The sequence below is a fragment of the Mytilus galloprovincialis genome, chromosome 9 (assembly GCF_965363235.1).
Source record: "Mytilus galloprovincialis chromosome 9, xbMytGall1.hap1.1, whole genome shotgun sequence".
NCBI classification, from domain to species: Eukaryota; Metazoa; Mollusca; class Bivalvia; order Mytilida; family Mytilidae; genus Mytilus; species Mytilus galloprovincialis.
In genome coordinates, this window is record NC_134846.1 from 40,204,116 (window position 1) to 40,221,928 (window position 17,813).

A 17,813-nucleotide genomic window follows, 5' to 3' on the forward strand; every position below is an offset into this window, starting at 1 on the left:
TCTTGTTTCATCGCCCTTATGATTTCAAAGGATTGAATTTTGGCCTCATTATTCAAATTAAACCTTCAAAATAAACTATACAGACCATCTGATTGCATTCATTTAAAGAATTAAGAGACAAAAAAGTACCAAACACTAATTTTTCATATTACCGAAGGACCGATCAACTTTGAGTGCGTATTGTTTTGGTTTTTTTTTTTCATTCTAGGATTATTTCGTACGAGGTAAGCATCACTTTATTTAGATTTTTTAAAGCAAATAGCGAAAAGCTCCTCAATTCGAGTTTTGTCCTCCTGATTATAATGTTTATTTCTTCAAATGTAGGATTCAAACAGACTCAATGGTCGTTCCCTTAGCTAAATTCTGTCATAATACAAATTGTAAACTAACAATACTTTTTCATACAGATTCTAAAAGATTTCGACTAAAGGATAATCCTGTTGAAAGCATAAAATGCAAGCCAACTTCAACTATATCAATTAACAATGTATATGTGGAGGACGGGAAATGCAACAATAGTAGTTGTGTTTTAGAAGACAATGACCATGAATTGATATACAGTAGATGTAATGATACAACGTCCTGTCTTTTAGATTTTAACCTAACCTCTCCTTGCTTGTTAGGAAAGCGAAATTTCGATTTATTTTATGAATGCAAAGGTAAAATGTGTCTTCAAATTATTAATATTTCTTGCCTGTTAATGTTGACAAGGAATTTTAAATGCAAGCTAAAGACATATTCGACGAAATATTTCGATTTTAAAGCATTGACTTATTGTTTGACAACATTTGCCACTAATATTGTTTATTAGTGTTTTATCACTATTATAACCATATAGATGGGTGCAGTCCTAACCTGTACAGCAAGTTAACTTGATAACCAGTCATTTGCATTGGTGAAAGTTAACCTGTGACCGGATTTAGGACTGCTCTGACCAGTCCTATAACCAAAATCTAGTTAACTTGAAAAGCGGACTTGGTCCTCGGACAGTTTTTATGTCTGCCAAAAAGTTAACTTGGAAACAGGTCTGCTATTGATATAAGTTAACTTCGAACCAGTCCTGTCATAAGTTAACAGAAGTTAACTTCGAAACCAGTCCTGTCACAAAGTTAACATAAGTTAACTTTTGCTTTGAAAAATCCGATCAAAACCAGACCTGTACCCAAGTTAACGTTTGACTGGTCTGCGTAACACTGAGTTAACTTGTAACCAGGACCGATCTGCATCAATTTTTTAAAAATGTTTTTAATATCTTTGTTTCGTAGTATAAATATCGAAATTAAAATAAAATTAATACTTCCGTTATATAAACAAGTTTAATTGCAAATATTTGAAAAAAGTACGCATAAAACGTTGCTTGATACCCAAATTTGTCTGCGATCTGCCAAACTATTATAAATTAAAAAAAGATCTTGGTTACAATATATATTCCAATACCTATCATATTCAACCATATTTTCACTTTATGATACATTTATATCTATGCAAGGAGGTATATTAGATGTAAGTTATAAGTCCTTGTTAATTATATGTCCTTGATCTGTGTAACCTCATCATGTTGACTTGTACAAAAAAATATTTGACCGCTTCAACCAAAACTGACCATATGTGCACTTTAATTTGTAAATCTATATACCTGCATGGTAAATCAACCATATTTTTTTTATGTCAGGATTCAATGTTTAATACAATGGACAGCAATATTTCAAAACAATAACAACAAATTTGTGTTCGCATAAAAAGTAAAATCACAAAAATACTGAACTAAGAGGAAAATAATTCAGAAAGTCCATAATCACATGGCAAAATCAAATAACAAAAACGCATCTAAAACAAATGGACAAGAACTGTCATATTCCTGACTTGGTACAAGCATTTTCAAATGTAGAAAATGGTGGATTAAACCTAGTTTTATAGCGCTAACCCTCTCACTTTGATGACAGTCTCATCAAATTCCATTATATTTACATTGATGCGTTAACTAAACAGACACAATAAATAAAATAGTCAAAATATTGGTACATCAGTCATCATCGTATAACAATTTTGAAATGAACAATTTAACAGAACACAAAAAACATCTATCTACATACACATTAATTGATTGGTGTGTCTGACGTCAGAAAATTTTATACGTCACATATATTTGTCGTTCAATGTGCATACAAACAATTGTAAAATTTACCTAGGCAATGTTAGCATACAGGGTTATAAAATCGAAAGTATGTAAGAATAAATTTCAGAAATAGACCGAGATTTAAAATAGTCCAAACGTTATATATAGAATTTAAAAGAATCCATAAATAGTTAATTCCACTACGCGATTGCACGATTTTGACGTTTGTGGTTCAACGTATATTGTAATATAATAGATTTAAAATAGTCCAAACGTTATATATAGAATTTAAAAGAATCCATAAATAGTTAATTCCACTACGCGATTGCACGATTTTGACGTTTGTGGTTCAACGTATATTGTAATATAATAGAAATATATCATAATGACATAAAATAGAATATCATACTGACGGGATCTTTTAAAGTACAGAGTCACGTTATAAGAACAAAAGAAATACATAAAGTCGCATAAAGTCGCATATACAAAATACACCACCAAAAGATGAAAGACAATACAAACACTTTGACGAAGTATCGAGCCACGTCAAACGGATATCACATAAAACCAGTCAACAGTAAAATTTAGGGTGCCAGAATGTCCTCCTTTTATTTAAAATATTGATACGTAACAAAATTTCAGTAGTTTTGAAACATTATGCTGACTTTTACAACAAAATTATTTGACCGCATTGACCAAAAATGACCATATGTGCAGTATGATTTGTAGATCTATATACCCACATAGTTAATCAGCCATATTTTTTATGTCAGGATTCAATGTATAATACAATGGACAGCAATATTGCAATACAATAACAACAAATTTGTGTTCACATAAATTTAGGGTGCCAGAATGTCCTCCTTTTATTCAAAATATTGATACGTAACAAAATTTCAGTTGGTTTGATACCTTATGCTGACTGGTACTACAAAATTATTTGACTACATCAAACAAAACTGACAATATGTGCACTTTAATTTGTAAATCTATATAACATGTATACACGCATAGTAAATCAGCCATATTTTTTTTGTCAGGATTCAATGTATAATACAATGGACAGCAATATTGAAATACAATAACAACAAATTTTTGTTCGCATAAATTTAGGGTGCCAGCATGTCCTTTTTTTATTCAAAATATTGATATGTAACAAACTTTCAGTAGTTTTGATTCCTCATGCTGACTTGTGAAACAAAATTACTTGACCGCTTCAACCAAAACTTATCACATGAACACTATAATTTGTAAATCTATATGGCTGCATTATAAATCAGAAGGTTTTTTTTAAATGTTGCAATGGATTGTACCTGGTGCCTTTATGTCTTCTCCTGGTGCTCCTGTGCACATTTCAGTAGGACGGCAAATGTATGTAATAATGAAAAACAATTAATGCAAATTTGTTTCCGCATAAATTGAGAATGTCAGTATTTCATCTCTGTATTCATAATATTAAACAGTCACTAGAGGTAGTAGTTCAGAATGGTGTGTAAAACAAAACTATTAGGCCACATGATGACATGTCTGAATTCATTTGTACTTTTTAATAAAACAATGCATGAGGTTTTCTTCTGGGAATAGTATACTGTTAAATTATAATATCAGTTGATTGATTTTTTTTTGTAATTAAACGTCAAGTGGCAACTATTTCATTCAAGTGCACAAATTTCTCGACAAATAAGACGAATTTGACGAGAGTGTTGGTTAACACACCGTACGTATCCGGACACTGTACAATTTTCGTTAGAATATTCCGCGGAATGTAGAATAGTAAATCCAATGCAAACAAGTTGAATAACAATGAAATATCCATGCATGTATAAATGCACACAAAGTAAAACTTAGGATGAGACAGGTAAAAAAAGGGGAACGAAGCAACGTCGACAATGATGTTGATATCCCATTATATAAGAATATTGTTCCGATGCATTGGATAACCTAGGTTTCTATCTGCCTTCTAATTGAATAAAACATGTTAGCACTATGTGATTGTTTAATGTATATATTTAGAATATATGAAATAAAAAAATAAAAATAATTGTGGTGTTATGTATAATACCTAGTAAAGTCTAGCGAGTAAAGAAATTGGCTATTAGAGGACTTCTGGAGAAAAACAATTATTATGCGAATGTTGTTTACATAATTATTTTAATAAAGCTCAAGTCTGATATGAAAGTCTTAAAAACAATAACGTGTCATTAGCAGACTTGTCCTCAGGTCTGGTCAATAGCAGACTTGTCCACAGGTGTGGTCAGGAGCAGACCTGTCCACAGGTCTGGTCTGGGGCAGACCTGTCTTCAGGACTGCTCAAAAGCAGACCTGTCCAGAGGTTTTATCTGGAGCAGACCCGTTGATAGGTCTGCAGCAGTCCTAAAGAAGCAGACAGTAGGTCTGGTCCACCAACGACGAAGTTTACTTGCTGGTCTGCTTAAAAATTCTCAAGTTAATTTAATAGAGAGCAGTCAATAAGTTAACTCCAAGTTAACTTTGGTCAAGGTTAGGACAGCACCTATCTGTAGATAAATGCTGAAGCTTTTAAAATAATATCAAAACCGATGTTGACGAACAAACTGATAACCACGTGCACATGACAATCAACGAAAAATGACAAGCACCTGTTACTGTAATAAAAACAAACCAGGAATTTTAAAGACTGAGCAACACAAATTTCACTAAAACAAACTTGAGTGATCACATCTGCTCCAAAAAGGTAAGCAGATCCTGCTCCACACTTGCCACCTGTCGTTATTCACATGTTGCCCGATACAGTTATTTTGTAGTTCATTTCTTCTAGACAATAAATGTTAATTAATAATAATTACCACTTACTACTGTAAACCTTTACTAAAACATTTCATACAAACATGGTACAATTAAAAACCTGATAATAAATTGTTCAAATAAGGCCTTCGAAAATAGTGGAATTAATAACTTTTGGAGTGTCAAGAACTCGTTGGAAGTACTTGATAAATTGCATGCATATATTGGTGATTTTGAATCTGTTCAAAGTTTTGATTTTTCTACCCTGTATACCACATTGCCTCACATTCTCATTAAGAAAAAATTCACACACCTAATTAAATGGGCATTTAAAAAGTCAGAATGTGAATATATATGTTCAAACTCTTTTAGGTCATTTTTTAGAAGCAATAAACAAAAAAAAACTATGTCAATTGGACATGCTTTGATACTATATATGCCCTTGAATATTTACTAGATAACATTTTTGTTCGCTTTGGGGATTCCGTATATCGTCAGATTATCGGAATTCCAATGGGGACTAACTGTGCACCACTTATTGCGGACCTGTTTTTGTATTGCTAAGAGTTACAATTTATGACAAAAATAAGCAAAGACCCATCGAAACAACATTTGATAAACAAAGGAGTATGTTCGATAAGGTCCTAAAATGGCCCACTTTTTTAGCGTAAATTTCAAATTCGGATTTATTTACCAATATCACGTCAAATTATAGCTAATACATTGACTAGATAGGATATAAGCCATTTTGTTTAAAATTTTACGTTTCTGCGTTTCATTATGACGTCACACGTTGTACTCATATTGATTTTTCACGAAAAAATCAATGAAAATGGGTAAATTTCCAAAGATTATTTGACAGGAAACATAGAGCGCATATGTCGACAACAAAGATCTTTTAAAATAATGTTTGTGAAGACATTTAACATGTCTTATTTGAATATTAAGCTTGTCGACGCCTGCGCTCTATGTTTCCTGGTCCTTTATTTGGTTGAAATCCCGCTGATTTTGTCAAATTTCACCAAAATCCCTTATCTTGACCGTTTTGGAATGTAAAAATCGTTGTGTTAGAATTAAACTTTGACAAAAACAGCTCTGTTTAACTTTTTTACATGTCTTTAAGGCAACTTAAAGCAATTATTGTCTTGTAACCATGAACTTTATAATTGGGGCCAAATATGGCACTTACCGAACTTACTCCTTTAATAATACTTTTAGATATTTGGATGATATTTTGGCTCTCAATAATGACGACTTCAGTATGTATATTAAAGAAATATATCCTGTTGAACTTACTTTAAATAAAGCTAATACTAACAATGACCACTGCCCTTTCCTCGATCTTGATATCTATATCACTAACGGAAAGCTGAATACTAAAATTTATGATAAAAGAGATGATTTTTCATTTCCTATCGTTAATTATCCATTTTTAGATGGTGACGTTCCCTTGTCACCATCTTACGGTGTTGATATATCTTAACTTGTACGATTCGCTCGTGTATGTAACAATGTTTTAGATTTTAACGAGAGAAATTTAAGTATTACTGAAAAATTATTACACCAGGGTTTTCGATATCACAAACTAGTCAAAACATTTACTAAATTTTATCATCGGTATAAGGACATCATTCGTAAATATAGCTCAACATGCAGACTTACGTTCAGGTATTTCACATCCAATTTTTTATGGAAATATTCTTTATAAAGCACAAAGTTGTCAGTATTCACCTCAAAAACTAACAAAACCTTTGAATAGACTTATTAAGAAAGGATATAGTTACGATACTGTTATCAGGTCATTAAAGATTGCATTTTGGCGTTAATATTGATTCACTTATAGGGTCTTTGCATCGGAACTAAAGACATTTATTCAAAAACCATATGTTGGCATGACAGGGGTTATGTTCTTCTCATATATGTTATGATGGTGTGATACTAAACCCCTAACGGGAAGGATTGTGCCTGATGTTCATATGATGAAATCATAATCTTTCAGTCAGTTTAATTGAAGTCTTGAGCTGGCATGTCAGATAACTGCTAGTAGTCTGTTGTTATCTATGTATTATTGTCATTTTGTTTATTTTCTTTGGTTACATCTTCTGACATCAGACTCGGACTTCTCTTGAACTGAATTTTAATGTGCGTATTGTTATGCGTTTACTTTTCTACATTGGCTAGAGGTATAGGGGGAGGGTTGAGATCTCACAAACATGTTTAACCCTGCCGCATTTTTGCGCCTGTCCCAAGTCAGGAGCCTCTGGCCTTTGTTAGTCTTGTATTATTTTAATTTTAGTTTCTTGTGTACTATTTGGAAATTAGTATGGCGTTCATTATCACTGAACTAGTATATATTTGTTTAGGGGCCAGCTGAAGGACGCCTCCGGGTGCGGGAATTTCTCGCTACATTGAAGACCTGTTGATGACCTTCTGCTGTTGTTTTTTTCTATGGTCGGGTTGTTGTCTCTTTGGCACATTCCCCATTTCTATTCTCAATTTTATAGATCTTATCTTGAAATTTAAATTAATTTAATCTAATAAAAAACGGGATATTATAATAATCAAGTTTTACCTATTTTTGATAGAAAGAATAGCTGTTGAAATATTTAACATTCCAAGATTTAAATATATTATATTTTGTAATATAAAAAAATAGACATCTCAGCGCAAGACACCATATGACACAGCAATAAACAACTATTGGTCACCATAAGGCCTTTAACAATGAGAAAAGCCCATAACCATAGTCAGTTATAGAAGGCCCCGAAATGACAAATGTAAACAATTCAAACGAGAAAACTAACGACCTAATTGATGCAAAAAATTTAAAACAAAAATGTAACGCAACACATCAACAAACGACACATACTGAATTACAGGCTCCTGACTTGGGACAGGCACAAACATACAGAATGTAGCGAGGTTAAACATGTTAGCGGGATCCCAATTCTTAATTATATTTATTTTCGACAATACAAGTATTTATAAGTCTGTATGGTGTAGTATTTGTCGCACCGTTATTCTATTTCATTATTCAATTTATTCTCTTATGTGATGTTGAATTTTCTTTACTTATTAGAACCAGAAAGTTATGCATGCAATTTTGAACAGGACTTCTGCAAATGGCTGCCAAGCAATTGGACACGAACAAAGCATACAGCCGGTAATTAAGGATTTACAATCTGTTAAGTCACTATATTTATAAAATGGGATAGAATGGTCTCTTGAATTTTTGGAGACTTGGAACGTCTTGTTAGAGTTCTCGAACTTGTCTTAGTCACAACCATTGCAGAAAATCATAATATGCCGTTTCATATCATTTTGAAATGTTTACAACTTTTCCAATACGCAATAATAATTTTCAACCAAGGATACATGTAAGAGAACATGAATTTCAAGCTAACATATTTTGAAGACTAATTTCACCAATAAAGAAATCCGGATTGAATAAAAACGCTTTAAAACGACACCAAATAAATTTATATTTAAGAGTGTGTTCTTTTTTTTTTTAATTTAAAATATATTGTTACGATCCCTGATGAAATCCCCTCATGGCGATTATAATGTTAACAACAATATTGAAACATATGAGCATATCATTCTGAATTACGTCGTATATGTAGCATGTGCCAATACACGAAAAGGCAGATTTACAACAATTTGGGCAATCATGTAAATGTTTGACAAATGTAACTACTTTTCTGCCAAATATATTTGCGGACATACTAATGTATATGTAAATGCATTATTCCTTTGGCATTATTTAGAACGTTCTCACAGATATGCTAAAGATAATAATTTTATTTCCATATCTTTATTCATATTCTAAAGATATGTAAAGATAGGCCTTAGATTTGCATGCACTTTCCAGGATAGGAGATGTATACAAAATTTACATAAATGTTTTACAGAGGTGTGGGCAGTTTTGAGAGACCGCGGTTTATAAAACATTTACAACCAATGCATGCACGTTTGGCACAAAATATGTCTTAGTGGTATTGCAAGCCCACTATTAAGAGTTTTAAACTACCGCTTATAGAAAATAACGGGAGATAATAAACATGCTCAAGTTATTAATTATCATTTTCCTTGGGCTATGTCGTATATTATTTCACTGACGAAGCGTCATTTATGAAAGCTGTGTGTACAATATTTAAAAGGGAAGACATGGCCGGTGAATAAGTTCCGTATACAAGGTAATTGTTTTAAGAAAAATCATTATGAAAGTATACTAAATGATATAGTGGAGGTGAGTTTTTAGTTTAATTTGTTACCTATTAAAAAAAAAGAAATGTCTCAAATTTTTATTAAAACGGCGGAAGAAATACATTTCTTTTCACATATAGTTTGTGTTAGCACGTATTTATCATCAGAGTTGAAAATTAAAATAATCAAGTCTTAGAAGATATCGTAATTAATTATATATAATGGAAGGACATGTTTGTTTTAATTTATTATAAAATATCAGCTGCATTTTATAGATACAGTTGTTTTGAAGATAATAGAATGACCATACCCAAATAAAACACGTTGTATCTAATTTAGAATAATTACAGTGACTTCTCTTTGCATGCAGTTTTTGTTATTGAGAACAGTTACTGTTATCATTTTAATGACACAATTTCTATGAACATGTAATAACCCATTGTATTACAATCAAAAACCAACCAATAACTGTAGAACATTTGCGTTTATATCAAATTAATAACTTATATAAATGCCAAGTTTTATAAGTATATATACTTCGTATAATTAATGTCTTTAATTGCTATGCTCAAACTATTTTGTTATTTTTTTTCATGTATCTAAAACAAATAGCAGATATACAAATAAAATGATTTACGGGAGATCTTAATTCAATATAAACAGTGCGAGTATATCAAACAATATATTTGTCATCGCACAAATGCTCCAATATGTTGATCTGCTCTTATTTTTTTCATTAAGGTTCAGGTTATTACATTGGTATGGATGGCATTGGGGGCAAGGTCGAAACACATGCTGAACTGTCTACTGGTGTTATAGTGTCCAATGGATCGAAATGTATATCATTTTGGTATAACATGGAAAGTGTCACTGGTGTACAGGGTTCAAAACTTGAATTATTCCAAACAAAGGAAAAGGGTAAAAGTAGTTTACTGAAAGCATATATAAATAGTACAGAAACAAGATGGATTCGAGAAACACTGGATCTGCCAGGAAGCTTACCTTATAGAATTATTTTTCATGGAACAGTTTTTGAACAATGGAATAATTACATTGGACTTGATGACATTGATATACTTCCTGAAAGTTGCAGTGGTTAGTTTAGTGATTTTAGTCTATATTTGTTATATGCATTTTAAAAGTATTTTAAAACTAATTAGTAATTTTATTTGTAAAATTTCATTCAAAGAAAACAAAATTATATTTCAAAAGTTATGAATTCATTTGATAGAAATCGTTGGTAGATGTGCGAATATCTGAATCTTGATTTTTTTTCGATTGTACATTTCAAACGTTGGTTGAACTAACATGTATTTAGATATAATTATTGTTTCTAAGAAAAGAATCAAGAACATAATATATTTATCATGTTTATGCACAATTGTCGTTTGCACATTTTAAATTACAATTGAAAATATTATAACAATATATAACTACAAGAAGAATTAAAAAAAGGAAAGTTCCTTATCGAAGGGCAAAATCAAAATCTCAAATACACCATACGAATTGAAAACAACTGTCGCAATGCTGACTTGATACAGGCATTTCCCTATGTAGAAAGTCAGACATATTTTGTTGTCCCTCCTGCGACGAATATCACGAAATCCAAGGAATAAGGATGTTCGTCCTGCTGCTATGTCACGACGTCTTTAAATACTTGACGACCTGAATCGATCGGCAACTTGGAAATTGTCCCTCTGATCTTATCGCTTAATACTTTTAAGATCATGGACAGGACCCTATGCACGAAAATATTAAGCAGTAACGTCACAAATCAGTGCAGTAACATTGCGTTCTCAAATCCTTCCGAGTCAACTTTTCAAGGAAATGCACGCGACTTCATTCATACATTCGTACAACTTTCCAAACGTTAAGTACGCGTAAACTTAGTTGTATTTATATTTTAATTGTACTTCATATTCGTAGCTAAAAAGTTATACTGTTGTGACAAATTGCCCCCAAAAAAACCTCCAGTCCTATGGCACGTATTTTAATAATTTGGTGACTATGTTGAACGCATCTATCCCATCGAACTAGATATAAAGGATACAACATATACAGTTAAGTCGGCCACATATCTTGACTTACATCTAAAAATTGACAATGAGAGTGGGTTGAAAACAACAAAAGAGATGATTTCAGCTTTCCAATTGTGAACATTCCATTTCTAAGTAGCAACTGCATACGGGGTATATATCTCATCTCCCAATTGATACGATATCCCCGTGCTTACATTTCCTATCATGCTTTTCTTTATAGAGGGTTGCTGCGCAAAAGGAAGCTATCAAACCAAGAGTTCCAAATGGTGAAGTTGAAATCATCCCTTCGTAAATTTTACGGACGCCATCACGAGTTGGTTGGAATAACCGTTTCACAAATGATATCGGATATGTTCTTTTCGTCGTTATTACAACCCCCTTCCCTTTCATGAATGTTACCTACCGAATTATAATATTTTCCGGATTTGTCATAAAATGGGCAACACTACGAGTGCCACATGTGGAGCAGGATCTGTTTACCCTTCCGGAGCACCTGAGATCACTCCTAGTTTTTGGTGGGGTTCGTGTTGATTATTCTGTAGTTTTCTATGTTGTGTCATATGTACTATACTAATTGCTTGTCTTTTTTATTTTTAGCCATGGCGTTGTCAGTTTATGTTCGATTTATGAGTTTGACTGTCCTTCTGGTATCTTTCGTCCCTCTTTTTTGGTTTTGACGTCATTGACCTAGCGGGCTCGCTTGATATTCTTGCTGAAAAAGAAAATATTAACATAACCATTTGCTTAATATGAAAGCAAAATAATAAAATACTTTATCCAGGATAAATATATTGAGCGGGATATTAAAATCAAGTGAAAGCTACCCAATTGGGTCTATTAGAATCAAATGTAACAAAAAAGAAAGTTTCCATAAACATATGCTAAATGTTTCATTTCAGGGGGAAATATTTCAGAGGAAAATATGCCAGGGGAAAATATTTCGGAGAATCGATTCTTCCAAGAACACTGTTTGGACTTTGATGACAATTTCACTATAGATGGCTGTCCATTTTTGTATCTCGACACAAGCAAACTTCGATTAGTTTTTGAACCAGCTGTCGAAACTTCAAATATGGAATGCCAAGAAATAGAAAACAAGACTAAGGACAATTTGTTCAGTCGGTGTGAGGAAGGTGCATTTTCAGGATGTGATGTCAATCAATACGCCATTATTAGCTTTGGCATGTCTAAGGAACAGGAATGCATAACATATAATAAGGATATTGTTCTAGAATATTCTTGTACAGGTTAGCGAATAATTTATATAATGTCTTTTAACAATTCCTTATACACTTACAAAGTAAAACCTCAATTGTGTTTGTGTGCTCGCGATGTCCATATAGTTTTGAACCTTATGTTTTTGTTTTGCGTACTTGTTGGCCATTCGTTTGATATGTTTGAGCTTTTGATTTTGTCATTTGGTTAGGGACTTTATGTTTTGAATTTTTATCGGAGTTTATTATTTTTGTGATTTTACTTGATGATTATGATTAATTTGTGTGTTTTCAGTTTTTCCCATTAATTCACTCCCTGAATACCATAATATTCATATCTAAAAAAAGCGAACAAACCTTAAACACTTCCAAGGTACAGAATACTACATGTATTTCATGTTCATCAGTAAAATAGCATTAATCAACATACATGTATAAGTTACAGGCAAATTATGAGGTTGACTACCCCTTTTTTGTTAACTTTTGGAATTATTTAACAGTTCGCTAGATTCCCTTTTGGTTATATAATTTGTCTTGTTATATCAAATATTTAGCTTCATTATTTTCATCATATACTAGTATCATTCCTCATTCAAGAAATACACTAATCATATATACCTGGATTTCGTAATTGTGCCGGACGTGCGTTTCGTCTATAAAAGACTCGCCAGTGACTCCCGAATAAAAAAGTTGGAAAAAATATGATACTATTAATTTTTCTAGTTTCATAATATCAACATAGAAGAAAAAACGGGTTGCAAGTTTGACGTTCGGGATTTGGCATTCTAGCGACACGTGATACACATGGTCAAAACATGTGCAAGAAATACCGTAAGGATGTTAATCCAAACTTTAAATGACACCAAGACTTATAATTAATGTGTCTACGATATGCAACTCCCAGTAATTTAATATATTATTTTATCTGTTGAACGCCAACAAAATGAGATATCGAGTTGTATTAAGGTACACTTAGAGAGTTGGTAGTTACTGACATTGCAGTGGCGCTCAAGTATTCGAGTCGTTGTGCCTCTCCCTTTAAACAACTTTACAATATATCAATAACTTATATTTCTTAAATGCAATTGAAGAACATGTGTGTGAACGCTCACAAATCCGAAGTCCAAAAATTATCACTTGGCAAACAAAATTTCACCAGGTTCCTAAGGGGTAGGACTCTTAACTCCTACTAAAGTAAAAAAAAATATCGTGTAAATTTGCACATCTTCATAATATGTGTTTTATGGGTGTTTCTTTGACGAGCTGTTAGTACATAATTTAAAAATGGCAAAAATATCAGTTCAAACTATTACAAAAAAAAGATTAACAATAATTTCCTATCGATATACACATATACATATTATGTCCTAATTGTCTACAATATTATTAGTTTAAATTCAGTTGTGTGGTTTCAGATGAGTTGTAATTAAAAACAACTGCAGTATTATACTTATGCCTAAATGATGAGTTTTATTTTTCAAAATTCCAGGAAATTGTGTTGCGTGTTTCCGAGTTACGTTGACACGAACAGCAATGACAGACGGACTGATTGAAAGACCGGTTAACTGATGCATGGACAGGCGGACCTAAAACATTGTTTCACACGCAAGTTTGTTGCGAGATGTAAAAAAAAAATATAAAACCATAAACACTTATAGATAAAGACATAAGAGCAATTGCTCTTCATAAAATATTATATTACAGCGTAAAATAGTCAGTATTGGATTATTCGCCATCATTTCGACCACTACAAGTCGTTTTACAACCTTAACGATAGATTGAAATACTACTGCTACTTCGATAACAAAGATGATATCGATGGAAGACAGGAAAATGACAGTTAATATATATTCAATCTGTTTATTTTGTGTCTGTAGGCATATGCATGCATGTATAAAATGCTGACACTACACTAAACATGTATGTCAAACCAACAGTTTTCAAACATTTGTGTTCATTAAAATCTGATATGGTTTCGTATTTATTGTAGAACTACCATCAATAAATGAGTACAGTACTGTCCCATATAACAAGGAGGAAACAATGGGTGAGTATCAATTAGACATAAATGTCAACTCATTGATTTCTTTGATACAAAGGATTAAATTGTGCATGTCAAACGTGCAATTGTTTACAAAATATCAATCAGTGACGTAGTAATAGTGACATGGGCAACATATCATTTAATATAATTAGTTTTTTAATATTGTACTGACATTCGCCTTCATCCAAATACCACAAAACTGTGTACATGATATTTCTTGTTACCAAACAATTGTAACAAACTATCATTTATGATCACGTTGCATGTTCTATTCTTCTCAATATTGTAGATTCATAAATAAATAAAAATTACACCTTTTAAATTCCTTGCGTCGAAGCGGTTCTTTGGATTTGCTTATAACCGTAACGCTCAAACCCTAAATCTGTAAGCCAAAGATGAAAATATCTTGATCGTTCGATTCTACATTTTAAGATAAACATATAGGAATAAGTAAGGTAACATATATTGCATACGTGATAAGACATAATTTTATACATTTACGTTTTTTTTTACAGACATGACAGGTGTGGCCGTGGCCATTGTTGCTTGTGTTGGATTACTCATTGTCTGTCTAATTATTACTGGTATATGCGTTTTTAAACGGTAAACAAAATATTTTAAAGCAGCCTTTTCTTTTATTAAATCAATTGATATATATTCGAGTATATTACATGTACGATGAACAACATTAAGGGCAATTAACTTTAAAACACAAGGCGTCACTTGAACGATTTTTCAAAAGTTAATCCGTCGAAACCAAATTATAAATTGTCGTATCGCACGGGAAGAGTTGGTGGATTTTGTTTGGACGACACTTTCTAAAAGGTGATACTTTTGTGCACATGCAATTTAATATAGACATTACAAAATTGAATTTCATGCTTTTTAATCATTCACCAATGTAGAACAAAAATTAAGATTCAAGAAATTCAAACAGTTAACACCTGAAACATGAAACACAAAGACATAGTGAATTCACCATCATAAAACATAAAATCACAATTCATGATATCTGAAAGTCTGTAGCAGTCATTTACAATTCCAACTATAACGACTCATGACTTGCAAAGACTTTTATCTTAGTTTTTAACTTGTACTGCGTATGCAATGTTTATTTGATCCGAGCAAATAATTATATGCAAAAGTCCTCAATAAAATACGAAATTCATTGAGTAGTTTCCTGAAATGTAAAAGACATGTACCGCATACCTTTTTTCATATACATTTAACTATAGATGTGCTAGGTTAAAATAAACAATGTTTTGAAGTACTTAATCGTCATAACTTTTGACGTAATACAACACTTTTGAACGGTTAATCACTTTTGTTGTAAATTCAATAAATTACAGAGTAAAAGTTTTTTTTTTATGAATACAACCAAACGTCCATTAACGAACTGACATCGGATTCGGTAATGTCTATGATTTTTTAACTAAAACTTTGCCAGCTCTTCAAAATATATATATTCACGCACGAAATAATGGACACAACTGAGTCTAGCAGACAAGACGTCTCATTTAGACACGCTATCCGATAGTAAGATATTCGTTCTTACACAACCTTTTAAGACGTAAATCTAATGTATTAGCGAATTGGTATATTCAGCGTCAGTCTTCAATTGATCGTTATGGAATATTTGTATCACAAATAATTACGGATCTGTTCCAAATTACATTTCCGCAATTCCATGCTTTTTTTCGCGATTGTCTATTCTTTGAATACGATTTATAAATAACATAAGCATTTCTAATGGAGGATGCAACCTGCGTATCCTCCCTGTGCACGTGATCATTTCAGTCCCTGATAATTCCGCTAAGTTAGAATTGCTCACTCGTTTGTTTTCTGAGTAATGTTTTATAGAATTTTTCGACTTTATGTAATTTTATTTCTTGACCATATGATGTTGTTGCTTTTTCTTCAATTCGTTAATTATGATTTTTCTGTTTTATTTCTTTTGCCGGCTTTTGTGAAGTTATATGGCGTCACCACCAAAATACATTACGCCTTGTAATTGTGTACAAACAAAAAAATGAATTTATTTATTGTTTCTCATCGATTTACAGAAAAACAGAGAAACAGAGAATACTCAACATTGATAAAACATGTAACAAAACAGGCAGTATGAATATCAATAAAACAAAAGAAGTACAGAGTACACCACAAAGAGATGTTTCATTGCTTGTTCATGAATATATAGACATCGATTTGAGTAAAGAAACTTTATGTTCTGATCAAACGAAACATAAGGAAAACATATTTGAATATGAACTAGCAAAGCCTCTAACGTCTGACACTGGTGGTGCCTTTCGATACGATCTGGCAAAACCACTGAGTGAAGTTGTCAAAAATGGTCGCTCTACCGACTTCTGTGAATTTAATACGCCGAAAGATTGTTCTGAGTATGATACAACTAAAATGAACGATTCCACAAAATATAACGGTTACAACGAGACAGAAAACATCGTAGTTTATAGTCGAACATTTGACGGAGTATATGATGTTACAAGCAGCGGAAAACGAAATGTAACAAGCGATAATACATATGAGCATTGCGCGCTTCAAGACAAACAATGATAAAAATAAGCAAATATATGTTATGGCATTAATACAAACAATGTGTCTAAGTGTTGTTTCTTGTCATTGAAGCTAACGTTTTATAATAACTGAGCAAAGGACAAAAAGAGACAACATTATTATTGTTATATTTTGTAGATAATTTAAACCTTTAACATGTTTAAGATGTTATACCGATTTTCTGTTTAAAGATACATTTTACCCTACACTCACAGGGAATACAGTTTACTACAGACTCACAGTAGTTAGATAAAGTAAAAATACTTTGATAATTTATACAACAAGGCAATTAGAAAAGAGAAGAGGGGGCTTATAATATTTTGTTAATAGCATTTCCTGATTCCTTTGTTATTACAGTTATTATAATTTTATATGAAAATAAGGAGATGTGATATGATTGCCAATGAGACAACTGCCCCTCACAGTTCAATTGACGTAGATATTAGGAATTAAGGATATCGTACGGCTTTCAAAAGAAAAGAAACCAACAAACTTTTAGTTGTAGTAAGCAATTAAACATATAGACATATATCTGTGTTTGTTATATATTATAGTAAAGGCCAGTGAGTCAAAAAAGGCCTCGAAACAGAAAGCAGCAAAAATAAGACAAATGCAATACAATTCAAAACTTTCAACCAAAGACGGATAGCTGAGGGAAACTTTCCTCCAACTTATTCCAGCCCTGTTTCATTTGGTATTTGCCCCCTTCCCTTGATCCGCCGCTGTATTATTTGTTATTAACTGCACATGCATCTTTGATGACAATATATTTGATCACTTTCAACTCATGGTCTCAACTCTGTAAAGCAAGGTATGCTTTAGGTTTTTTAGGTCTTTTAAATTTTGAGCATATAGCT

The 17,813-nt window shown here is 32.1% G+C and overlaps 1 protein-coding gene across 1 annotated transcript; it reads left to right on the forward strand.

The window, feature by feature from the left end:
* Window positions 1–411: 411 nt before the first annotated feature.
* On the forward strand, window positions 412–17,430 carry LOC143046802 (uncharacterized). Its single transcript, XM_076219868.1, has 7 exons — window positions 412–659; window positions 7,959–8,042; window positions 9,827–10,180; window positions 12,024–12,371; window positions 14,329–14,385; window positions 14,898–14,985; window positions 16,446–17,430. Exons 3-7 carry the CDS (start codon window positions 9,847–9,849, stop codon window positions 16,954–16,956), a joined length of 1,338 nt encoding a protein of 445 aa, XP_076075983.1. The 5' UTR covers window positions 412–659; window positions 7,959–8,042; window positions 9,827–9,846; the 3' UTR covers window positions 16,957–17,430.
* The last annotated feature ends 383 nt before the right edge of the window (window positions 17,431–17,813 follow it).

What these genes read in the sequence shown, in the direction of transcription:
- LOC143046802 (XM_076219868.1), top strand. Translation starts at nt 9,847, where the DNA reads ATGGATGGCATTGGGGGCAAGGTCGAAACACATGCTGAACTGTCTACT. An exon ending in ACTTCCTGAAAGTTGCAGTG is followed by an intron (nt 10,181 to 12,023) that starts GTTAGTTTAGTG and finishes GTTTCATTTCAG; the next exon opens with GGGGAAATATTTCAGAGGAA. An exon ending in GGTATATGCGTTTTTAAACG is followed by an intron (nt 14,986 to 16,445) that starts GTAAACAAAATA and finishes ATCGATTTACAG; the next exon opens with AAAAACAGAGAAACAGAGAA.